At 40.4% G+C, this 26,189-nt stretch overlaps 1 protein-coding gene across 1 annotated transcript in view; it reads right to left on the reverse strand.

Moving 5' to 3' along the window:
• Window positions 1-12,730: 12,730 nt before the first annotated feature.
• The window catches only part of acbd3 (acyl-CoA binding domain containing 3), a 28,830-nt gene continuing 15,371 nt past the window's right edge, over window positions 12,731-26,189 (reverse strand). The window contains exons 3-8 of the mRNA XM_003216088.4: window positions 23,919-24,059; window positions 22,815-22,973; window positions 21,623-21,797; window positions 20,915-21,104; window positions 17,186-17,470; window positions 12,731-15,018 (exon numbers count right to left, since the gene is read on the reverse strand). Of these exons, the coding sequence (XP_003216136.4) occupies window positions 14,807-15,018; window positions 17,186-17,470; window positions 20,915-21,104; window positions 21,623-21,797; window positions 22,815-22,973; window positions 23,919-24,059 (1,162 nt within the window). The 3' untranslated portion in view covers window positions 12,731-14,806. The remainder of the gene's footprint in view (window positions 15,019-17,185; window positions 17,471-20,914; window positions 21,105-21,622; window positions 21,798-22,814; window positions 22,974-23,918; window positions 24,060-26,189) is intronic.

A 26,189-nucleotide genomic window follows, 5' to 3' on the forward strand; every position in this document is an offset into this window, starting at 1 on the left:
ATTGGCAGTGGTGAGCTTTCTGCATTCCCAAAGTGATAGACTCTGAGGAATTGTTTACCTCAAAGGGGAAATCTGTCTTTCATGTATGCTTTATTTCAATTTGTGGTTTGGAGTAGCAGCCGAAAGCTACAACAGAAGCACAAAGAAGAGGGCTGTATCTGACCAGACCTTCCTTCCTTCTCATTGACAGCATCTACACAGAATTGGTCAGAGCACAATAAACAAAGCTGCTGACAGGGCTTCAAATGCAAAATCCTCATACAAAACCTCAGCGTCAGCTTGGATTGCGTAGGTGGAGTGAAATCCTGAAGTAGATTAGTGGTAACTACTGAAATTTTATTCAGAGGGAAACTCTAAGTAAAAAAACCACTTGCCAGATTTGTCTCCTTTAATTTCAGCCACAACTGAGCAAAGATTGTGGTCCATTCCATGAATAAATATTTCTGGCCCTGTCTTTTTAATACAATTAGATGATTAAAGGAATGTCTTTTAATCAATTTTGTATAGAATCAAATTTAAAATTAATGTATATATGATGCTTTGTTGACTGTGTTGTGGTTCTGTTTGTGTGCTCCTGTCTCTGTGTGCTGTATTTGTGTCTTTTGGTCTTGCTCTGATTTTATTGGTGATTGACATATTTTTTTAAAAAATTAAGAAATCTAAAAAACTGGAGCATTGCTTTCAGCCAGATGTAACTGTCTGGCTCCAGGGCCAGGCTTAATTTCTGAAGTGGGAAGATCTGAGCTACATTCAGGCTTTGAATACTTTCCATCCAGTGCCATTCTTGCCTCTCTGTGTATTTCAGATTTCAGGGCCTGCTCAAGTCACATTACCTGCCACCTTCTCTCCAGGCCTCAGGGAGGAATCTCAAGCTAAGAGCACTGTCTTGAAAAGAAAATAATTATTAGTACCACAAACAGCAGTTGTCTTCCTCCATTTATTTACTATGTGCCACTAGCTCCTGCTGCAGTTGCTTTGAAGCAACTTTTCTAGACTCTCCTGCAGGTCCACCTTCCCTTTCTCTTTCACCCCTCAAAGATTGTGAAAATGTCTGCAGAAGGGAGCAGTTACTCAAAGGAAATTCCATTTCTGGATGCATCCCAATTTCTTCTCCCTCCAACCAAGCCAAGACCAGCTAATTCTCTATCATCTGAATTGCCTTCATGATACCCCTTTTCCTCGTTATTATCAATAACAGCAGCATCCTCTCTATTGGCTTGACAACTGATGGGCAGTTCAAAGATATTGAAACATCTATGAGAACTTATGTACACATATGAATATTGGACTAGATTTCTGTCAGTGAAGTACCTCAAACAGTCTCCCTCTGTAGATTTATGTTAGCATTAGGCAGCATGGGAAACAAGACTACTTCCGAGCCCTAAAAGGGCAATTTCTTGCACTTCTGGGCATGGTTACTGCTTGGACTATTTTTTCAAATTAACCCAGTCTTCAAATAAAATGTCACCACCTCAAGCTGTTGCACACAAAATGCTTGTGAAAGCGGCTTCAATTGACCCCAAATCGTGGCTGCTTTCTTTGTGTCGTGAGCCTTTTATTCATGCCAGCTTGCCATATTGTGTAGGCTTTCTTCACACAATGCTGAACAGAAACTTTTCCTGCCAAAGCTTGATGCTGTTCAGAGAAAATTGTCTGGTCCACATGGTGAGTGAGTCCCTTGGGATGATGACTGACCATGTGTTGAAACAGCTGACACAGTGAGCAAATGGCAGTAGCTCCTCCATGATGGCCACTTTGTAAGCACCAGCTCTAGCCATTCGCATTTGATAGATAGAGGGAGCATTACAAATAATCTTTAGTAACACTTCCACATGAAAAGCTTTGCTTAATAATTATTACATATGGCCTGGCACTTAGTCAGTCTTGCACTCCTATTCAGACTTACCACCTTCCCAGGGGTGGTTCAACCATTAGGCAAACTATGCGGTTGTTGAAGGCACCATGAATCAGAAGGGCGCAACCTGTCTCCCTCCCCCTCTCTGGCTCCCCCGCCCTCTTTGCGCCCTCCGACCTCCTCCCCCTGCCCAGAAGTCACTGCCGCCAAGAGGAGGAGGAGGCAGAATAGGCGGAGGTGGCAGGGACAAAGCAGCGGAAGGAGAGGAAGGCAGCCCGGAGACCTGGGCCTCTCTTCTGGTCCTCTGCCCGCAGTGCCCTCTGCCCAGGTGTGGCCTTCCTCTCCTTCCATGGCAGTGGCCTGGCCTGCCTCCGCAGCTGCGGCCTGCCTCCACGGCCATGGCCTGGCCCGCCTCTGCAGCCTGGCTCGCCTCTGTGGCCACGGCCTGGCCTTCACCCTCGAGTCCAGGTCTCCAGGATGCCTGGCCATGTTCCAGAAGCTTTCTCTCCCAATGGTTAACCCACACCTAGGCAGGCATCCTCAAAGGTTGTGAGGTCTAGGTTGGAAGCTAGGTAAGTTGGGTTTACATATCTGTGGAAAGTCCAGGGTGGGAGAAAGAGCTCTTGTCGGTTTGAGGCTAGTGTGAATGTTGATGGCCAGCTTGATTAGCATTTAATGGCCTTGCAGATTCGAAGCCTGGCTGCTTCCTTCCTGAGGGCATCCTTGGTTGGGAGGTGTTAGCTGGCCCTGATTATTTCCTGTCTGGGTTTCCCCTGTTTTCAGAGTGTTGTTCTTTATTTACTGTCCTGATTTTAGAGGGTTTTTTAAAAATACAGGGGGCCAGATTCCCTATCAAAGCAGAATAACTCACAATTCTGCCTTGATCTGGGTTATCTGAGTCCACACTTCTATATAATCCAGTTGAAAGCAGATAATGTGGATTATCTGCCTTGATATTCTGGGTTATATGGCTATGTGGAAGGACCCTCAGTGCTCTTCCACACAGCCATATAACCAAAAATATCAAGGCAAAATAACCCACAATATCTGCCTTGATCTGGTTTATCTGAGTCCACACTGCCCTATTTCCCAGTTCAATGTTTGGTGCTAAAATCGCAAATATAGTAATTCCTATATAACATTACCATGTATTAAACTGCTTTTTCTGCTGATTTGTCGTAAAACATGATGTTTTGGTGCTTAATTTGTAAAATCATAATGTAATTTGATGTTTAATAGGCTTTTCCTTAATCCCTCCTTATTATCCAACATTTCTTGCTTATCCAACACTTTTATTTTTCAGTGATTGGTTTGGGGGGAGGGGGCGCCACAATTCTGTTCGCTTACACTTGAAAATTACCTAGGGCCGGCCCTGCTCCTTCCCATCTTAGTAGCTGGTTGGGAGTTTGTAGGAACTGTACGCCAAAAGTTAACATTTCTTAAACCTGCTTATGACATTTATTTCCTATATCTCTTTCATCCTGGTAATCAAAAAGTCCTCCTATTAATAATGTCTAGATTAATCTCAGCAAAATTTCTGTGTCATGTAATTTCAGATCATGCCTTGTGGTGTATTTAGAAGTAAGACAGGATGGAACAGTAGTTTGTATATTCAATTGGACTTCTGGGAGACAATATTTTGAAAATGTGATCCGCCATGGAAATCCCAAAGGAAAGCTTGGACAAATCGTGCTCTCAATGTTAGAGGAAGGTAATGCCAATAAATTTTGAAGAAAAATGTGAAGAAGTCTGAGTAACCTTGAAAGTGCACAACAAGATCAAGAAGAGTTCAATTTTCCCAAATCTCTGAATATTTTTATGGGATTGCAATGCATATAACAAAAAATGCTTGGACAATGAATTGTATAGATTGTACTCCTTATCCTATCATCCTTGAGCAAGGCAAGAGCAATGGGAGTTGAGTCAAACAAAATCTGGCAAGCTGCTAATTCCATAATCTTGGTATATTGCACCTTACAATCTGCTTATCTTTTTGCTCACTCTCACAAATAGCATATTTATGTCAACACAGAAGTACTTGTGACATTCCAGAAGGTGAAGAAATATCCTGAGGAGAATGAAAGGGTATTATCAAAAAGAAATAGGGACCCACTGAGCAATTTGCACAAGAGGCAAAAGAAAATCACTACTGCGTATCTTCACAGTTTCATCCAACTGCTACTTTTTTGCCAGATCTGTTTAATGTAATTTCAGGCTAAGCTCTTCTTTGAAAATACAGATGGGAAGGCTGGGAGGAGGATGTGTCACCTTTTGTTCTAGGCACAGAGAAGCCTATGCTATTGGAGAAGTGCGAGAGTCATACTCTGGAAGAGTAAAATTCCAAGCTCTAACATAGCTGAAATTGGACAGCAGTGGTTAAAATTATTGATATAGGAGTGATGTGAATTATATCTATATAAGCCAGGGAAAGGCTGTTTAGATACAACTAGTAATATCATTATAACTGGGACATATGGGAATTAGGGGGAGAGACAGAGCGCTGGAGATGCATTTTTTCTAATCTATTACAGAATAAATCTGCTGCTCACGTGAAAAACCTTAATCTAAAGATCTAATAACAGACCTCTTTCTTTCAGATGCACAATAATGAACACACAGGGATGCCCAGAGGAAATAACCACAGCAACATCATCATCACTGCTGAGCTAAATATCTACATTTCACAGTGTGCCAAGTGACATTGATGGGGGTAATTTCCACATTTACTGGTAAGGAATCTGTTTTTAAAAATGCGGAGATAAAGTGACTAGTGACTTTTACAGCTAAACAAATACTAGCGGTGCTCTCCTTGGTGAGAGAATGCTGAATTTCTCCTATGATTCCACTCATTCTAGATCAATTCTGGACCAAATGAGTTCACATTTAGTATCACTCCTTTCAAAGACTAGATTTGTGCAAAACAGTAAAGGAGAAGAGACCAAAACAGTCTGGAAGCCATATCTTATGAAGAGCAGCCCAGGGAGCTGGAGATGTTTAGTTTGAAGAAAGGAAGGCTGAGTGGGGACATTATAGCAATGTTTAAATATTTGAAAGGATGTCACATTGAGGAAAGAACAAGCTTTATTTTCTGTTGCTCTAGAGACTAGGATACAGAGCATTGGATTCAAACTGTAGAAAAAGAGATTTCCCCTAAACATTAGCACATTTATGAATCAACTGTAGGTTATGAATCTGTAACATCAGGATAGAACACCAGACTATACTAGTCTTGTGCTTTTGTATAGAATCTCTATTTGTTTCTGTTTGTTTCATTCGTATGGACCCATTTTCATTTTCAAGTGCTGCTTCCAAAAATGGGGCCTTTCCAAATGAGCTGTTTCATTCTTTCGTCTGAAAGAATAAAATTTTTCATCCCATTGGCCAACATGGGAGGGCTTCCCATGCTCCCCTTCCCCTCAGTTTTAGGGCTATTTCAGTGATCCTCAGGCTCTCTCCAGCATTCGGGTTGTTAGGGTTTCTGGGATAAACCCATCTCTGAATCTGGATAGGCAAAATGCAGTCTATGGCTCATTGATGCTGTTTTGGCAACCCTTGGCTCTTCTTCAGACTCCATTATCTTTTTAAATGGGTAGCTAGCAAGGCCCCCCTGTACTTTCCAACACACAGTAACCTGCAGGGCCTGCAGCTGAGCACTGAGCAGAGTTGCAGAGCACCTCTTACTAGGCACTGTGTGTATGGCCTGCAGGCCCAAAGAGCCCATGACTTCCAGGGCTTGCAGCTGAGCGCCGAATGCCAAGTGCTTAATAACAGGCGCTCCGCACTATGCTCAACGGTCAGCTGCAAGCCCTGGCAGTCACGAGCGTTTTGGGGTTGTAGGCCACACACACTCTTAAAAAGAGTTTCTTTCCAAGTTACTGTGTGTTGAAAAGTACAGGGGGAGCTTACATCTTAACAGCAGGAATATTTTCTTAAAATATTGTGTATGTATTAATCTTAAATCCATAATTTCATAGGATTTTCTTAAGCAAGGAATGCTTGAATGCCAGTTTTGCCAGTTCTTTCCTCAGAAATATGGATGGACTATAGCACTGGGTATTCCTTGGTGGTTTCTCATCCAAGTGCTAACCACAGCTGACCCAACTTAGCTTCCAAGATCAGATGGGATCTGGTACATTTAGGGTATCTAGGCAAAATATTACTTGTATCATTAAGAAATTATTGGCTTCATGAACTGAAACATCCTCAGGATCTGCTACCCTAGAACTCATTTCAAGTAAACAAACAAAATCCAATTGCAGAAAGCCAAGATTTTACAATATATTGTAGAATACTGCCAACTAACACCAGAGCTATACATCAATGAATGCTAAGAGGTATTTTAAGGTTGCTTGATGGCATATCTTTATGTACAGGAAGTTTCCTCTCTATGCTCAGCTTTGTGAAGCAGAATTACATCTGAAAAAGGTATCTGTATACCGAATGTAGCCTCGGAGATTTTTAGTGTGCATGTATCAGTGATAAAAAATAATAGAATTGCTTTTAGTGATAATAAATGCATCAGCATCGACTGTAAATATTTCATTGCAAATCACACACGTCTAGCAAAACATTCAGTAATAAAAAGGCCTTTTAAAATATCCATTAGGAATCATATTCTCTTACCTTCATGGTTAGAAATCACTCTTAAAATACAGCTATTCTTATCTATCTATTTAAAATATATTATTTATATGTATCAATTCCCACCTTTCCAAAGTTTGAGGAGTCTAATGGAATAAAAGCACTGCGATGAAAATTAAAGATAAGGATTTAAAGCAGCAAGAAGTCTCTCTTAAACTCTATATTTATGTTCACTTCTGTCTCTTCTCTTAATGCTGTGGACAAAAAGGGAAAGGGATCATCAGTGGAGCATTATGTGTTACAGAAATACAGCACCAGTCTGTATCTGTAAAGAGGTGGCTGTGTTAGTCTGTCACAGTATAAAAAGAAAAAAGTTAATGGGTAAAGGAATCCAGTGAAGGTTGCGTATCCCTTATCCAAAATTTTTTGGGACTGGAAGAGATTGGGACTTTGGAATACCTGCACTTGCACAAATATACATGAGATATCTTGGAGATAGAGACCAAGTCGAATCCCAAAAATCACGTATGTATTATATACATTTTATGCCCATAATTTGAAGGTTGTTTTATGCAATATTTTAAAAACATAGTTCGGTGCACAAAACAAACTTTGTGTACACTGAGCCATCAGAAAGAAAATTAGCCAGCCATATGGATAATTTCAGATATTGGAAATCTGGATAAGGAATGCTCAACCTGTCATCTTTTAGAATTTCATCTTGAGCTTTCGTGATAGCAATCCATTTCTTCAGATGATGTGGTGGAAATGCTTTGATTGTGGGTTTCTGCATGGCAGGGGATTGGAATCAATGGCCCTTGTGGTCCCTTCCATATCTAGTTCAGTGTCAGAAGGCAAGGTGGTGGGTTGCACTGGGGGTGGGCTGAGAGGTAATTGTATTGTGAGTGGCGGGTTCTCTATGTATGTGTATGTGTATGTTTGTAATGTGTATTGTGGGCGTTTTACAATTTTAAAATAAAATTCTATTTTTTAAAAAGGAATAGATGGCTCTTGTGGTCTTTTCCATATCTATGGGCCATTCTACGCAGACTATAAAATCCAATCTGACTCGAGATCAAGGTCAAGGTGCCGATGTAATGTACACCCCCAATGTGAGCTGCAACATGAACCCTGCTGGAAACAGTGTGTTAAAAATCACACCACAAATTCTGGATCAAGCCTTATAATTAGTTCTATTGGTCCAATGAAGCAATTCAGAAATCATTGCTGACCCACAATGGCACATATCACAATTGGGGGGGGGGGGGGTAAACAAGTGAATGGATCTCCTGCCTGCTCCCATGGCAGCAACCAGAGATGCATCTGGACCAGTCATGGCCTGAAGCTTAACCCTTTGATCCCTTCTACTCTGAGGATTATACAACAGATCGTATGGGACACAGAGTGTGCACAGGGGAACTGGTGAGAGTGGCAGCCTCTTCAGGCTACCCAGAATCCTTTGGGGGTGCCACATGTGGCCCATGGGCCATATGTTGTGCAGGTCTAATCTAGACTGTAGAATTAATGCAGGGCCCTTCCACACAGTGTATAAAATCCACATTGAACTGGATTATATGGCAATGTGGACTCAGATAATCCAGTTCAAAGCAGATACTCTGGGTTATAGAGTTTTGTGGAAGGGCTCACAGTCTGACATTACAACCGCAGCTCAGTGCTATCATAGGTTTTGTAGTTTGGTGAGGCAACAGCACTCTTTGGCATGTAAAACTACAACCATGGCAGTCAAAGTGGTGCCAAACTACATTAATTCTACAACAGTTACAGGATATGACTGTTGCACAAGGTCCACAAAAACATACAGCATGCAAAGTGTCATTTTCCCCATCTATTCAAAAGCTGCAACTAATAGCCTCTCTGCTGACCATTCACATAATTGTAACTGGCTTATTATTCTAAACAGCATGAAGGTAGGAGAATGTATGTGATTGGACCTCTACTGGGCAATTGATTTGAAATGTATGTCAAATTAAGTGTCTGTAGCCCATATCCTGGCTTAAAAGACTATTTTGAAAGGTTTATTATAAAAATATGCAAGAGTGCTATGAAGGCCATTCTATAGTGATCTCTCACTTGTTTGTCCTCTTATATCTGTGTCAAACAACAGAATAAAGAGTTCAAAATACACATGTTCATGGTATTCTTTTACTACATTCAGTTCTACCTGCAGTTGAAGTGTATTAGTTCCTTAAGAGTACATGTGTATATATTGTACCTTTCATCCTAAATGCCTTTTGCATTCTTTCCTTGCATATGTAACATTGTTCTCAGTAACCACACAATAATCATTTCTATAATGAGAACTGGAGGAACAATATTCCTTTGCGTTTGCTGGATAAATGGTTAAGAGTTCTTGTTCCCCTGCCAGTGTTTAGTGCATTCAGTGTTCCCTTCATGGCCAAACACTTCTAAGATCTTAAAGCAATGCAAAGAGCATAAAGAAACCGTTATCAAATTGTTTGTTGCATTTTTCTTTTATTCATAGATTTTATTTTGAGTGATAAGGAAGCTCATTTGACTGTATAACCTCTTTGATCCCAGCTCTAAGGAATGAAGGTTTTGTACACCAAAAATATGCCCTTTTACCAGATGGCCACCAGATGTCAGTAGCCAAACAGATGTGGAAGTGAAGAGGTTGAGAAAATATCCCAGTTTGAAAAGTATGCCTGTGAATTACTAGCACTTAAAATGCTCTCCCGTGGTTCCAATATTCTTGCCCCTATGTTAGTTCAATTCCCCACACATTGCAAGAATGAGTAGGGAATTAAACTAAGGTGGGTTTGCTTGTGATCAGAGTTGAGAAAAATACTTTTGAACTACAATTGTGAGGAATTGATTATGTTAAAGTAAATATGACCAAATTTATAAATTCTTCCTGTTTTCCCAGCAGAGACTAGATCTTGGAAAATTGCATAATATTTTAACCACCTATTATTTCAGTTGGGCTTAAATACTGTGAGCGAGCCATATTTCACTGCACAATTGTTGCAGATTTTGTACCAATTTCCCCCAAAAGTACAATGCAACCATTATGTAAATCATTTTTTTTAAATGTGCTGCTCCAGTTGTGCCTAAGGCTCTCCATTGGCTAAAAGCTGACTTCCGTGATTTGTTTAGAGCACTGCAGTACTGATGGTATTGTCACTCAATGCAACAAAGAGCCATTGGCACAAGTGTTATTGAAAAATCAACCCCCTCCTCTAATAATAATAATTCAAGTGTATAACATATTTTTAGAGCTTGGCTGGGTCTCAACCAAGCTCGGCCCCAGCCCAACCCCAAAAATTCCTGGGAGGATTAATCTAATCATTCACCAAGCCTAAAACTGGATTGACAGGAAGCACCCAGGCCACAGACAAGGGTCCCATACCCCTTATAGATGTTTGCATTGACAAAAAAAATAGGTTTCTCCTATGTCTTGATTCAGGTTTATGTATTATTAATAGTGGGGAGAAGACTCACACATATACACAAAAACTGGGGTACAACCATAGACATATCCCTGGGCACTCAAAGTATTATGCTCTAAATTTTTACATGCACAGCATTGCCCTGATGATAGAAATTTCTGTTGCTTGCTAATGCAATTTACATTTTCCTCCTAAGCTTCTCATGACCTCAACCTCTTAATTTCGTTTTACCTGTTTTGTCCTTCCCAAATGAAAGCTAGTCCCTCTGCTGGACATTTCTAATATTGCAAGTGTGTAAAAACATGATTTTAAATTATCTGAAGAGAAACCAGACAATTTGGAGTTGGGAATAAGGATTAAAATAGAAATATATAAGTTAAGAGCATTTGCTGCAGGCCAGTATGAATAAAGTAGAAAGGCAACTTGTGTGGAGGGAGATGAGAAGGGAGCTTTCCCCCTCATTCAGGGCCTCTAAACTGCACAAAGAGAGATGAAGCAAAAGAAAAAATGTGTTCCTGGATTAACAGCAAAATAGCTTACCGTGTTCACTCTGGCCTCTGCAATTCTTAAGCCCCGAGTGCCAAGAAAAATAGGGCACAACCTTTCGGTGGCCTATAGGATGAAAGTGGGATTAATGTCTCTCTTATATCCTGTGGGCATTCAGACTTCTACAGCATGCATTGTGTATGGAAATAAAAATAACAAGATCCATTTGACCAGGTTATAACATTAAATCATGCGCTGAAGTAGAAAACAACTAATCCTTCAAGCCAAATAATAAATCATACACTTGATTTGCCTCTATGGCTATCGAAGGAGGGTCTTACAATATTCATATTTTAAAAATCCAAACATGAAGTAGAACCATATACTGCAATATGGTGTCTAAGACCTAAACAGAACCATATACGAATATCATTTTTAAAGTGCAGTAAGCAGAACGTACCCAGTATTCACACTATGGAATTGTATAAGGGCAGTACTATGTTGACAGTTTTATTTTTAATTCTTCACCTTCACTGGCTATGTATCAATTTCCAAGATGAATTCAAAATGCATATCCTGTGAAGCCCAATGCAGCTTGAGTCCGGACTATCCGAAAAAGCTAATATTTTCTTATATGCCCAAACCTAAGGAGTGGGGAAGGGGCTTTCTCTCCCACCACTGGAAGAAGTATGGTTGGAGAGGACATGGGCAAGGTCCTTCTTAGTGGCTGCTTCCACGCTGTGGAACTCCCTGCTACAGGAGGCTTGGTTGGGTCACACAGTGATCTCTATTCACCCGCAAGCAAAGCCCCTTTTTATTAAACAAGTCTTTGTAATTTACCTGGTAAAAGGCTCTTCCAATGAGGTATGTCATACCATTAATGAATGTTGTATATGTAATGTAAACTGTTTTAAATTGTTAATATGACTATTTATTTAATTACTTTTGAATGTTTGTTCCACATATTATTTTAAATGAATTTTATTTTCATCTTATAAGTAATCTGTTGGGGGTCCCAGATAGGGACAAAGACAAGATACAAATTAAATACAACTTATTGTAATTTATTCTGGGCACCACCTGATGGTGGAGAATACAGGCTATTGCATGTGAAATTAATACTTTATGAATTGGAATCCCTCTTCTCTCGACATGTGAGAACTGTGTGTGCGTGTGTGCATATAATCCTTGAAGGCAGCTGTTTGTTTCTGGCAGCTTGGGTTCAATGCCTTTAGCTAAATCCTCAATTCAGTTATCACTGCTTGTCCCAGGAATGTGGCTATTGCAGTTCACATACTAGAACACATATCCAGCACAATTTTCTTACAATCTGTATAGGTGTTGCGTCCTCTCTCTTCAGATTTATTGCTATCATCCAATGTGTACATTTTTCCATTTTCTCCCTACATCTCTTAGGAGATCTGTGTTTTCTGTTATGGATCTGTATCTCTATCAGTAGCACAAGCTTCTCCATTCATCCTATCTTTTAAAGTTGACATCCCCCTACAAATGGCAAACCATTCTCTCTGAATATAGGCAATCCTCAATATCCAAGGGTTCTACATCCATTGATTCCTTCACTCATGGCTTGCATGGTATAGATTGTGAAGGTTCACTTGTGGAGAGGTTACCACAACTAGCATCCTTGCTTATGGGACAAATTATTATTATTATTATTATTATTATTATTATTATTATTATTATTATTATTATTATTATTTTCTATCCCACCCTTCTCCCGTGGGTGGGATTCAAAGCGGCATACTGTTAAATTAGTAACTTTCAATTCCATTATTTAATCGATGGTTTGATGGTTGTATAAGAGCCAAAATTGATGATTTTTCTACACATGAGGTGCCCAACAGGTGCAGTCTGGTGGAAGACAACAGGTTCAAAAACTACTGAAAAGATTCTCAACTCTTGCATTTTATGATTCCCATTGTTGGCTGATACTTAGTTTGGAACAGGCTGAAAAAAGACTAATTTGCACACGTCTTCCGTCAACCGATTTCTGACGCACATTGTTCTCCCCAATGCCTCCTTATTCAGAGCATTTCCTTCGAATCTTCACCTCAGCAATTTATCTCTAGACAGCTCTACATTCCACAAACTAATCTGAATTACGGAAACAAAAATGATGTCAAACACCACTAATTTGCTAAATCATGCAGATTAAATCCATTTTGCTTAATTTACACCATGCACAAAAATCTGTAAAAATTTCAAAATGAGAAGCTCCTAAAGGAACCATTAATTCCCAAGACCATTGACATAACAGTAGGGATAAACATTTGTTTCATACAGCTAAACATCTTGCCAATACCATAAAATATTTTCCAACCAGAACAATGCCAGTAGTACTTAAGAAAAAGCCAAGAAGTTCCATGTCAGCATTTATTTTAATTCAGATTAAATATATTATTCCAAGGGATTTTGAAACCACACTTTTCTGAGCTAGTCAACAGTAAGAGGCAGTTTTTGGAATTTGGATATCCAAGATTTGAGAGCAAAACCTGCTGTTGTTTACAAATATACACTGTCCAACACAATTTCTGTTAAATCATAATTTAATATGGACAAAAACAAACCTGAAGTATTTAGTAGAATTAGTGCCTCCCTCTTAATTACTTTAAAAGTTAAGATACAGCTCTGAAAAAGCAAGCTACTTTCTAACTTTATGGGCTTATACTGTGTTATGTACACATGAGAACAGAAAGTGTTATTAGAGTTGTCTGGACAGCAGAATTAGTAAATCTTGCAATGCACAACTAAAATAAAATGAGACAGGAAAAATAAACTGCCTTTTAAAAAGAACCCTACAAGATGTAAAAATGAAAAAAGTATAATATATGTACAGATATTAAACAAAAAAACCCTTCCAGAATTCCAACACTCATTTCTAGTAGAAACACATTTACTTGCAGCTAATTCATACACATTCAACTGCAAACAAATAATTTGTAATACAGGTTGGGGGAAGATTGTATCCCTCAAACATAACATAAAGCCTTTTTTAAAAAAATAATAATACCTGAACTGCATCCTGCTTCTTGGAATCATGGTTCCACACAAACAGGGTAACGCTTCTACAAAGAGAGAGGAAACCCATTCGTCTTCATCACTGATAAGCAAATATGCAGTTTTACAGTTTTACTCTAGACCTGTTGTGCAATTTTGGAATGCCTGTACTTCTGGTGTAAATAGAAAATATTTAAGGGCATAAGAATGGGCATAGGATGCAATGTGAATCGAACAGAGATGAGTGTCTTTCTGGCAGTGATATCCATAACAGTAGTGTAACCTGAACTCCTACAACATAATTCGGTTTTATTAAGTTCACAAAGTGCAAACTATGGTTTACTCTTATCCTGTCTGACAAAAGTCTTCAAAGATTACAAAAGCTGGCAGAGATCTGGTTTTAATTTCAATCCTATTTATGCTTCAAAAAGATGCACTCCAATATGAGAGCCCCATTATGTAATTGTAGCACAATATACACTGGAAAATTCTAGAGCTTCACCCAAATACCAAATCAATAATGTTCCAGCTCTGACATCAAAACCCTGCACAAAGCTTGCTCTCAGGATTACAAGGATTCAAGTGAAGATAGATACCTGTCTTGTCATCCAAAATTAAATTTGTTAGTTTGACTTCGGACAAGAGATTTCACTGATGTGCATGTGTTCTGTGTGTATATATACATACATACATACATACATACATATATATGTAGGTATATGTATATATTACACACATTTGCCTCAGAGGAGTCCATCTCCCTCTACCGAGGGCACATGGGGATGCAAAAACTCACACAGACTTTCCCCTCTTCATCTGGCAGCATGCTGTCTGGACAGAGGCTCCAAATGACTTTTTCAATGAGATAGACACAAGACGGGTTCATTTCTAAACTGCATCCACTAAGGTTTCAAGTTTAATGGTGTAAAAATCTGACATTCAAATACAGTTGTAAGAAACTTGCTTTTCTACAGTGCAGACTGCATCTGACTCCCTCCCCCAGAGATAAGGCTGGCACCCTCGTATGAACAACTAACAGGTTTTTTTAAAACGTTGAAAGCATATAGACCAGGCAACACCATATGGACTGCCACCAATTAAAGAAATATCTTCCTCTTTTTATAATGTGTGTGTTAGGCATTTAAGGGGTCCGAAAGGTCAACCATATGCCACTTGTGAGACCTTTTATCTTATGCTCTGGCCAACAACCATGTTACCAGAAAGGACTGGGGAAATCCTAACCCCACAAACTGCATTAACACTGAACTGCAGAGGAAAACCCAATTCCCAGTGCCAAATGTTAACACGGACACACAAAAAACCATACAGATACATCAGACAGGGTAACAGAGTCAAGAGGTCCAATATGCGTGACGGAAATCCCAAACAACATGACGTCTTCTGCAATACCCCAGCCTCCGATACCAGAACAAGATTTTTATCTAGTATAATAGACTCTGTAGTAAACTGTTTTTGACCTCCATAATGAGTAGGAGTTGTCAAATTTAAGGAGATAGACTCCTTTCCCTGGGTACTGATGGCTGCCAGCGTACACTTCTTCATGACAGTCCCGTCTGTACACAGGCACTATTTCATCTAGTTGAGGCTTGTTGGCGTTCTTTTTGGCTTTCTCTTCACTGTTAGCGTTTTCTGAAAAAAAAAAAAAGGCAGAAATAAAATATTAAGTCACAGATGGGTTTCCTTGATTCCAGACACAGCGCACAACCCATCATTTGTAATCAACACTGACTAATCTTCCAGGAAGCATAGCAACACATATGTAAGTAATTTAATTGAATCAAAGCACAAAAGTCTACAGAATACAGTGATGACCAAACGTTTCTGCAAAGAAAGAATACACTGTGGCTACCACATCAAGGTTTTGTCTGAAGCAACTCAAGTTCATCCCTTAATTCACATCTCGGACAATATCAACCAACAGCATTACTTTTGCAATGTCACAAACTTGACCACAGTGAACAGCATTACTTTTGGTTTACAACTAATTTTTCCCTTTAAAACCAGAGAACGGTAAAATGATGACCATGGTCTTCAGTCTTCTGTCAAATAACTGCTAAGTGATAATGTAGTTGCATGGTGAACTTGTAAAAACAATATTGGAAAATAATATATATTTGTAAATTGCGTTTTTCTATAGTTTCAGTGATTACTTTTTTAAACTCGTGGATATCAATGGGACTACAGCCTCTCAGTGACATAGAGGGAACTGACATAATTGTAACAATAAGGTATTCCTAACAGGTTCTGCAAAAATAAGAGCTGTGCCTTTAGCTGCCACACCAAATGCAACTGAAAACATCTCACGCAATTTCCCATTAAGAAATGATGCTGGGAAAGAGTTCTACAAGACAAATAAATGAGCCCAAGAGCAAATTAAGCCTTAGCTCTCCCTAGAAGCCAAGCTGATTAAACTGAGACTGCTCTACTTTGACCATATCATAGTACGATATGGCTCATTAGAAAAGGGAATGATGCTTGGGAAGGCAGAAGGCAATAAGGAAAGAGGAAGACCACGGTAAATGTGGACTCAAGGAAGCCCTGAGCATGCAAGGCGTGAACAGGGTTCTTGAGGACAGGGTGACTTGGAGGTCTCTCATTCATAAAGTCACCATAAGTTTTTACTTGACAGCAGTTAACATGAAATAATGAAAGATTATGATAAAACAAATTTGGTAAATTGGAAGCAAAAGAATTCCATCAAAGATAGCAACTCAATTAGGCCTTGCAATGAATGGCATTAATAAGCTTCTAACCTCAAACTGCAGCTAGCAAAGGCTGAATGTATCTTAGCATCCAGGAAGGTTCTTTCCTCCCACACTACAAGGAACATTTCTCCTAATCAAAGATTTAAAATTTACCATATAGAAACAATAAAATTCATCACTGACAGTGGAAGATACATATCTGAGCAATGCTTCTATAATGCAGCACTTTCCCCTTAACCATTAAACAATGATGGCTTAGGGGAAAAAAGAGGACATGGGAAGTTACACCAAAAATGTACTAGATGAGAGAACAATAAAAGCTAGTATTTTACTGGAAATGGATGAAAGGAGAGAACTGGAAGACCTGTAATTTGGAGTCTAGATACTATTATATTATGTCAATCTAGATCCCTAAACATAAAGCAATCTACATTCTGACTAAGCTTCATTTCTGTAAAAGTAAAGCACAAAGCTGTATTTCATCTGGTAGATTTTGGTGATGTCTCCTCAATTCTTATCAGATTTGAAATTCCCAGGAAATTCATGGGAATCATGAAAGACATTGTGACAAGACAGACAGCATTATCATGGAATGTTGTTCTAGACAAGGCTGTATAAGGCCATTGACAGCAATAGTCATAAAGAGGGTTTTCAAATTCAATTTGGTTCTAAACCTATCTGCATGACTCCCATTTGAAAATTCAAATGATAGAACAAATGACTAGCTTACAGCGTTGTACAGCTTCTCCTATTTACCAGCTGCCATATTGGAACCAACTTTCCAAACTGGACATCTGTCAGTTCTTCCTTGGCTCTTGCCCCAACCACACCATGACATAGGCAATCTTGTCTGATTTTGGAATCTAAGCAGGGCCAGGACTGGGTAACATTTGGATGGGAGACTATCTCAGAATACTATGGATTTCCAGGCAGAACAAAGAAAGAATCCTGCTTGCATTCCTGAAAAGTTGCTATCAGTCTGATGCAGTATTAGGTAGCTTCTTATGTTCCTATGATATATAACTGAGATTATTAGCAAGAAATAGCTTTTTCATGTCTCAAACTACTGCAAAGTGCATGTTATAAGATACCTTCATCTTCATCCTCATCCTCGCTGGATTCACTAACGTGTACGCTGACTGCTGTGTTAGGGGAGTCTGTCCATTCAAAATATACCCCAAAACCAATGTCATAATTGTCTGTAGCAAACTCCCAGAAGAGATAAGAGCCTTCTTCATGCGTTGGTACACGAACTGTCACTACTTCTCCTCTGCCAACTGTGATCACAGAGTCTGCATCCTGGCGAATCTTCTCCTTGAAGTCTGATATCTGGGGCCTTGTCCACATGGAGGGCGCTGCTATGACTGGAACAGATTCTAGAAGGGAAGACAGGACAAAGAGAGTAAGCAAGCTCAAAAATTTATATCTGGACAAACAATAAGTCTTGGTGTACAGACTAATAAATGAGAAGAAACTCCCAACAATGCAGAAATTTCCCTTCCAAAAATATTTACAAGCATTCCCTGGGATTATGAACAAGACAGGTTCTGTAGGTTTGTTCTTAAGCTGAATTTGTATTTAAATTACAACAGGCACATTTTTAAAATGTAATTTTTTTAAAGTTTTGGGTAGCATAGGGAAGGTTAACATTTCTGTTATGCTTGTTTTGCTGACTGTTCAGAAGATTTCACCTCACTTTCTATTCATATGACAGTTGGAATTGGAAAATTTTGAGTTGCCCTGGAAACTAGGATTGATGATAAAGCTTCAGTGGAGACACTTTTATCCCATGATAAGTTTTACAGGACTGAATTTCTCTTTTGAGGGGTTGATTTCCTCTCATATCATACTGTCTCACCCCATTTGTAACTAGGAGTAATATATAAATCAGATGCTTATAACTCTGGGACTGCCTCTATTGCTATTTTCACTGAGGCCCAAAGGAAAAATGCTGATGCTTCAAAAAGTCTCCAGGTTTTAAGTCAGGTCAGGATTGGTTTAAGAGTAATAGAGTAAATTCCAAGCATATACTATGCATTACCTTAAACTAGAAGCAAATGGAAAGACTACTACTTCTCTTTTCACTCTAGAGCTTTCGTTTCTCTCTGCTTATGAGACTTCAACTCTAAGGAAATTTCACTGTAAAGCATAGTGGGCAACTATGCAACATGTAGGGGCCGCTCTGCCTCATCTTCCACCATGAACTGAAAATGACTGGAAGATCACCTTAAGCTTTCTGAAAATATTATGGACATTTTTCATACTTGTCATTGTAATTCTTCGAGTGGCCATCTGTGAATCACACAAATAGGGTTATCTGCACTTGTGCAGCACATCATTTGGAACATTTCAAATTCTTACGTAAACTTTTTTGGCAGCTGCATCCATGGAACTGAGGATTTAGGCAGGAAGGGTACAGTATATTGATCCTAGGAGTGGGCACCCATTCTTAGGGCTGACATATCTCAAAAACTAAGGACAGGCAGGATATAAAGAGGAGAGGATATGAAAGATGTCTTAAGAACCGCCTTTACTGAAGGCTAGAGGATATAGGAGAAGAAACCAACTGCTGTGGCATGCCAGACCAATAACACAGATACTTATTAGATTAGGCCTTATAAAGAGGCCTGTTCTTCTCAGCTCGAGTCTTGGTGGCAGCCAATAAGGTGCCTTGCGGCAAAGGTCCCAATTCTGCTTGCTCTGAGTTGTGAAGGCCTCGCAGTGAGGACATGAACCAACTTTGTGATCCTAATCCAAACAGAATAGATACTTGAAGTGTCTCAATTTCACCCTATCCCTCACAATCAATGAATTTTTAAGTAATGCCAAGGAGGCCATAAAATATCTCCATGGGAAAGGAATGGCCAAAAACAGGTTGAACCTGAAAGCCGCTAACTAAGCCCTAGTCTGAAACAGAAGGGACCAAGTGAGAATGAGAAATATAACAGAAAGCTGAAAATGTCGAAGGGAGGAAACATCCCAAAGTAAAACAGAGTCAAAAGGCTTCTAGCAGTGCCACTGCAATGGCAGTAGAAAAGGAGCTGATGAGGATTTAGGTGGGACAGGTACCATGGCGTGGAACAGAAAGTGGGCAGGATTACTACCAAAAAGCATTTAAATAGAGAATGTTTTCTGGATGCTTCTCCACTTCTCTATTCCCCCTTCCCATGCTAAAAAGTGGGAGGAGGAAAGGAAATTTTGGGATAAGCCCAAAAGATGTATAAAATGAATTCATGGATAGGCATAATTTCACTCCTTCCTCTAAAAAGTTAAGCAGCAGATAACTACAGATTCACAGAGAAGAGACAACAGTTTAAGGGCTTGACCTAGCAAAAAGGAATGCTAGTTGTTATTAGGCATGGGCGAATTTCTCAGAATCATTGTTAATCGGAATAAAATTGTATCTATTTTGGGTTCCGAACGGAGTTCCAGGGTGATTTGGCCCTTCGGAATTAACCTTCCAATTCAAAGCATTGGAACCCATTTATTTAATGACCTCGGAAAACCTTCGGATATACGAGAAAGCGTTTTTAATTCAACCAAACTTTGTTTGCAGGGAGGAGCAGCCTAGCCTGGGCTTGCCTCCTTGCCCAATCAGTGCTGATTATTATAATACAATAGAGTCCTGGCAGAAAGGGAAGAGCGTTTTCTCTCGAGTGGCTGGTGGCTAGCATCGGGCTTAATATCAGCCCCATAGGAAGAAACCCAGTCCTGAGTGTTTTTCCTCCTGGTTAGCAGCAGGCTTAATACCAGCCCCATAGGAAGAAACCCAGTCCTGAGCATTTTCCCTACTGGTTAGCAGCGGGTTTAATATCAGCCCTATAGGAAGAAACCTACTCCTGAGCGTTTTCCCTCCTCGCTAACAGCGAGCCGGTTTTGAGACAGCATGGTGTAGTGTAGTGGTTTGAGAGTTGGATTACGATTGTGGCTTGATTCCCCACTCAGTCATGGAAACCCACTGGGTGATCTTGGGCAAGTCACACACTCTCAGCCCCAGAAAACCCAATGAAACACGAAATAACACTTTCAAACTAGGAACAGATTTCCCTATTCAGAGGCTGATGGCCATCTGTCAGGAGTGATTTGATGGTGTACTATGATTTCTGTTCCTGGGTGATAAATGTCATTTCCTAATTGGTTCTGTCATAGAAACATGGCAAAACTTTATTACACTGCCAAAACCTTGTCTTTGCGTAAGGGATATTGTTCTATAAATAGCACATTATGGTTGTTGAGTCTCTCTCCACAAATTCAACAAAGTTTCTGAAGTAGAATGACTTTCAAAGTAAAGACAACCCAAGGAAACAGGAAATAACACTTTCAAACCAGGAACAGATTTTTGTTATTACTGAAAAATGTTTTTTTTATAAAAAATTTGAAAATTTGCTAAAAATCTGAGGATAAGTCAAACGTTGTTAGATTTGGTGAGCTAACAGTGGTAAATGTGTTCTACCACTGTAGCAAGTTTCATTAGGATAGCTCAAAAAATGAGGGAGAGAGAAGCCCCTCAAGTTTCCCCATTGACAATAATGTTTTCCTTCATGCGCATCTGCCATTAACGAGGTACATACAAAGATTCGGAAGTTTCGGAAAGTTTTGAACTTTTTGCCCTCAAAATTCAGAAATGACTTTAGAAACGAAGTGCCAGTGCCCTCTACTTTTGAAGAGAATTTAGAACCATTTTTTTCCTGGATCACACATGCCTAGTTGTTATCCATGGCGGAAGAAACAACAAATAAGAAGTCCAGTCAGAATCAACATACAAGCTGGTTTCCATCATCATCACCATGATCATCTTGTTCAGGAATTTTTACTCATACCTTTTGGTCCATTCTCTAATGCTTCTTCTGCAATATCCGTTTCCAGGTCTTTTTCCGGGTTCTCTGTGTGAGGACTAGCTTGTCCATTTACTGATGGGATCTCTCCTGTGACAGCAGAGTTGGCCTTTGACATGGAAGTAACTGAAGCCCCTGCTGTGGCTGCTGCTTCCTGCTGCTTTTGCAAAGCTGCCTACAAATAAATATGGGACATAAGGACAATGAAAAATGGGACATAAGGACAATGAAACAGGAATTACATGTGAAATTAATATTATAGGTGAATAGCACACCACAATCTACATAAAAACTAACGAGGATTTGAATATGAGTCCCTAGTAACCATCATACTTTGACGATCAGTATTTACAGCAAATATTAACAGTAAATTATGTATCTCTGTGGACTGGGCAAAGGATCAGAAAAGAAGCTCTGTAGGAGGTAGAGAATTTTAGAATAACAGTTAACAAAATTAGCACATATAGTACAAACAATATTAAACTCCAAATTTATATCCTTAATTCCTTGTGAAAGGATAGAAATCAGAAAAATAGGGGATCTGTTTAACAAAAAAGAATGTTAATATAAGAATATGCTTTTATCCCTCTCCATGACAAACTGCAATACAGGCATGTTCTGCTGCTGATGCCTTAGCTGAGAACTGAGCATCTATCTTTCCGATAGCAGCTTTGACAACACATTGGATTATACCTGTTGCTGTGCAAGCTGGACCTGATAAAGTTGTTGCATGTATTGTTGATAGTGTTGCTCTTGGAGCTGACGAATTAGGATCTGCTGCTGCTCATAGTTGCCCGGATACTGCTGGGCAGCATATTGTTGGAACTGAACAGCTGTCTGGGAGTTCAATGCTGCCATTATCTGTTGCCTAGATGAAGAACAAATTGCCTTGATAAATGATTCTACAGGCATCTGAGGACACCTCTGAATTACTCTCTAGGCATTTGAGACCATCAACTGGCATCAAATATATCAACCTAACTGCTCCTAAACCAACAAGCTTGCTATAGTAATAAAGATATACAATATTAGCCTTTCTTTCTGCAATATAATAGTATAGGAAAAAAGTGGTTGCAGTATTTACTTATGTACAGGTGATTAGTGTTGTGCATTTGTATGGAATTGCTATCCGTTTCTGTATGTTCCATTCACATGGCCCCATTTTTGTTTTCGGGTGCCACTTTTGAAAATGGGTGCCTATACAAATGGCGTTTTGTAAAAGGTCCAAAATAAACCTGAATATTTTCATGCCTGCCAGGGCTGCAGGCCTTGGGAGGCACAAACGTTTCTCTCTTCTTCCCCCCTTAACTGTGCAAAGCAAAGGAAGAAAAAACACCTTACTGTAATTCCATCAGCATGTGTGGACACTGCGCATCTTCATGGTCTGGCATGCGCGCGCGTGCGTTTTGGGCCTGCTTGCCAGACGCATTCTTCTTGGAAAAAGCCCCATTTCAGACCCTGAAAGATGCGCTTGGCATTTAAGTGGAGCATCGAGTAAAATGCATTATTTCAGCGCTCCGCTTCAGGGCCCGCTGGCAGGCCTGCTCGCCAACACAGTCTTTTTCCAAGGAGAATGTGTTTGGCAAGCAGGCCCAAAACGCATGCACGTGCCAGACCCTGAAGATTCTCTGTGTCAACACACATCGATGAGTTACAGTAAGGTTTCCCCCCCCCCCCTTTGCTTTACACAGTTAAGGGGAGAGAAGGGAGAAGCGCACAAAAATCAGACACAGTTACTGTTCCCATTTTTAATTTGTTTCAGTGGTGTTTCCGTACTGAAGGGGGGTGTACCATTTCGTGCATTCTGAATAAACAGAACGGTATGGAAACATGGATGAAACAAATTAAACAGTAACTGAGCCCATGTCTACAGGTGATGCCTTACTTCTGCTGTTCCATGCGAAATCTTTCTTCTTCTATTCTCCGCCTCTCCTCCTCTTCCCGTCTCAGCCTCTCTTCCTCTTCTCGCCTTCGCTTCTCTTCCTCTTTTTGCAATCGTTCTCGCTCTTCCTCTTCACGTTGTCTCCGTTCCTCCTCTTCCCTCCTGTAATAGCCACATAGAGTATTTGGTGTGCTATGATTTTTCTGTGTCCATCCTTCATAATTGATTAACAGTTGAGAAACAGATGATTTCTCCATCTCTCTACAGAGCTGGCTTTGGATATGCTAATAATGAAGGCAATCAAATAAGACACAGCCATATTATTTGTGGTGTATTTATATGTCGCTATTTCAAAGTACAGTCCATTTGATTCAAAGGGACTTAATCTGGGATAGGCATGAATAGGATTGCACTGTAAAGTAGAAGGTGATTTCGAGCAGCACAGAGAAGGTGTAAGAGATATGTTCCAGAATAAACACTACACAGAAAGATTATTATTTTCTGCTTTCCACCAGGGGTTAGAATCATGTCATTCTCCAAACATTGATGGATTACAAGTCCCAGTAGCACTAGCCAGTAGTAATGTTGAGTAATGTGCAATCCAACAACAACTGAAAAACCACATGATTCCTTCACTTGCTTCATATAAAAAATTGAAATGTTAAAAAATAGTTATTCCCCACAGAAGGGAATAAGTGAAGGATGCCATTAGTGTGCAAGCAGAGTCACATCTGACAGGAAAAGGACAACGTAAGAACACAGTTCAATTTTTAAACAGGAATCCAAGTTCTGTGACACTGAACAAGATAATATATCAAACAGATATGCAAAAGATGAATGTCTGCATGCAAAAGATATCCTACTTTGATAAGATTCCTGTACAAGTAAAATATGTACGTGCTACTTCAAACAATGTTCATGTTTTCCAGAAACACTAAGATTTTCGAAACAAGTAAGCATGTTTCCAAAGACAGGAAAAAAATGTGGCACTAAATCCAATAGATTCACATTAAAAGTGTTAAAAAGAAATTAAAAATGAAGTGACTTTAAAGGCAGCCAGGACACCGCACATTACATGGTGCCCTACTCACTTCTAGGGTTGCTCACCTTTTTTTCTCCTGTTCTTCTCTCTCTATTTTATGGGAAGTAACATATGTGGAGAAGAGATGGCAGCACTTATTTAAGAGCTTGACAAACTCTGTCATGGCGTCCTGTTTTGTCATGTTTCCAAGGGCAGCCCATTCTTTCCTACAAGGAGGAAATAAGCAAACAGCATTTTGTCTACTGAGCTGTCCATATAAAGAGAGAACATGTTTACAAGTCTACACATTAAATGCCATTTTAGTACTTAGCTTTTGTGTGTTTTTAATTATAATGTATTTTAACTGCAAGCAGCTTTGAATCTCAACTCTGTCAGAAAATCAGGGCAAAAATAAATTATAGCAGCAGCAGCAAGTATGGGGCTATTACAAGAGGATTTCAAAACTAAAGGATCTCAATTTAGGCAAAGGAAAAAGAAAACAGCACAAAGAGACAAATACTAACAGCATCTCACAGTGGCTGGGATTTTCATGGTTTGACAACAAATTAGTAGGTTTCACATCAGTAGTGTGGTGTGTTCATTCCAAATTTCAATCCAGACTCTAAAGGGGATATGCATGATACCAATCATACAAAGAACATTTCAGATTCTATGGGTGCATCAAAAGTGTAGGTTAATGCTGTTTGACAGTACTTTAACTGCCACGAGTCAATGCAATTATTATTATTATTTTTATTATTAAACTTTATTTGTACCCCGCTAGCATCTCCCGAAGGACTCGATGCGGCTTACAAAGGCCAAGGCCTCAACACACAATATAACAATACAAAACAAAAGGCAAATTAAAACAATTAAAACAGTATAAACAACAAGCAATAAACAATACGCTAAAACACAATAAAACTGGGCCGGGCCAGAGTAATGGGTACAAGATTAAAAGTGCTGATGTGACAGGTGATATATAAGGCTTCTAGGGCAAGTGCAGAGTGCGATATACGATCTAGTTCTAATAAAGTGCTTGTGGGACTTGGAGTTGGAGATTTCCTATTAATCTGGGAAGGCACATTGGAACAGCCAGGTCTTCAAGTTCTTTCTGAAGACTGCCAGTGTAGGGGCCTGTCTGAGATCCTTGGGGAGGGTGTTCCAGAGTTGGGGGGCCACCACAGAGAAGGCCCTGTCTCGTGTCCCCACCAACCGCGCTTGCGACGCAGGCGGGATCACGAGCAGGGCCTCTCCAGATGACCGAAGTGAACGCGTGGGTTCATAGGCGGAGATGCGGTCACGGAGGTAGGATGGTCCCAAACCGTTCAGGGCTTTGTAGGTAAGCACCTGCACCTTAAATTGGGCTCGGAAAGTAAATGGCAGCCAGTGGAGCTCCTTGAACAGGAGGGTTGACCTCTCTCTGTAAGGGGCCCCAGTTAACATGCTGGCTGCCGCTCGTTGGACCAGTTGAAACTTCCGAGCCGTTTTCAAGGGCAGCCCCACGTAGAGCGCATTACAGTAGTCCAGTCTGGAGGTGACCAAGGCATGGACCACCCCGGCCAGATCAGCCTTCGCGAGGTACGGTCGCAGTTGGCGCACGAGTCTCAGTTGTGCGAAGGCCCTCCCAGACACCGCCGACGCCTGAGCCTTGAGCGTAAGCGATGAATCCAAGAGGACTCCCAGACTGCGGACCTGTGGCTTCAGGGGGAGTGTAACCCCGTCCAGCACAAGTTGCCACCCTATACCCCGGTCAGGATTACGATCGACCAGGAGGACCTCTGTCTTGTCGGGATTGATCTTCAGCTTGTTCCTCCTCATCCAGATAGACACAGCGGCCAGGCACTCGTCCAGCACCCGAGAGGCCTCCTTGGAATTAGGTGGAAAGGAGTAGTAGAGTTGTGCGTCATCTGCATAGAGGTGACACCCAGCTCCAAAACTCCGGATGACCTCTCCCAGCGGTTTCATGTAGATGTTAAAGAGCATGGGAGACAGAATAGAGCCTTGCGGGACCCCACAGTACAAAGGCCAGGGGTCCGAGCAGGCGTCTCCCAGCTTCACCATCTGGGATCGACCCTCCAGGAAGGATCGGAGCCACGACAAAACCGTGCCCCCGAGACCCATCCCAGAGAGTTGTCCCAGAAGGATACCATGATCGATGGTATTGAAAGCCGCTGAGATGTCCAAGAGAACCAACAGGGTCACACTCCCCCTGTCCAGCTCTCTACGGAGGTCATCCACCAAGGCGACCAAGGCTGTCTCGGTGCCGTGACCAGGCCTGAAACCAGACTGTGACTGATCTAGGTAGTTGATGTCATCTAGAAAGCCCTGGAGCTGGGAGGCAACCACCCGCTCCA

This window comes from Anolis carolinensis, chromosome 1 (genome assembly GCF_035594765.1).
Source record: "Anolis carolinensis isolate JA03-04 chromosome 1, rAnoCar3.1.pri, whole genome shotgun sequence".
Classification (NCBI taxonomy): Eukaryota; Metazoa; Chordata; class Lepidosauria; order Squamata; family Dactyloidae; genus Anolis; species Anolis carolinensis.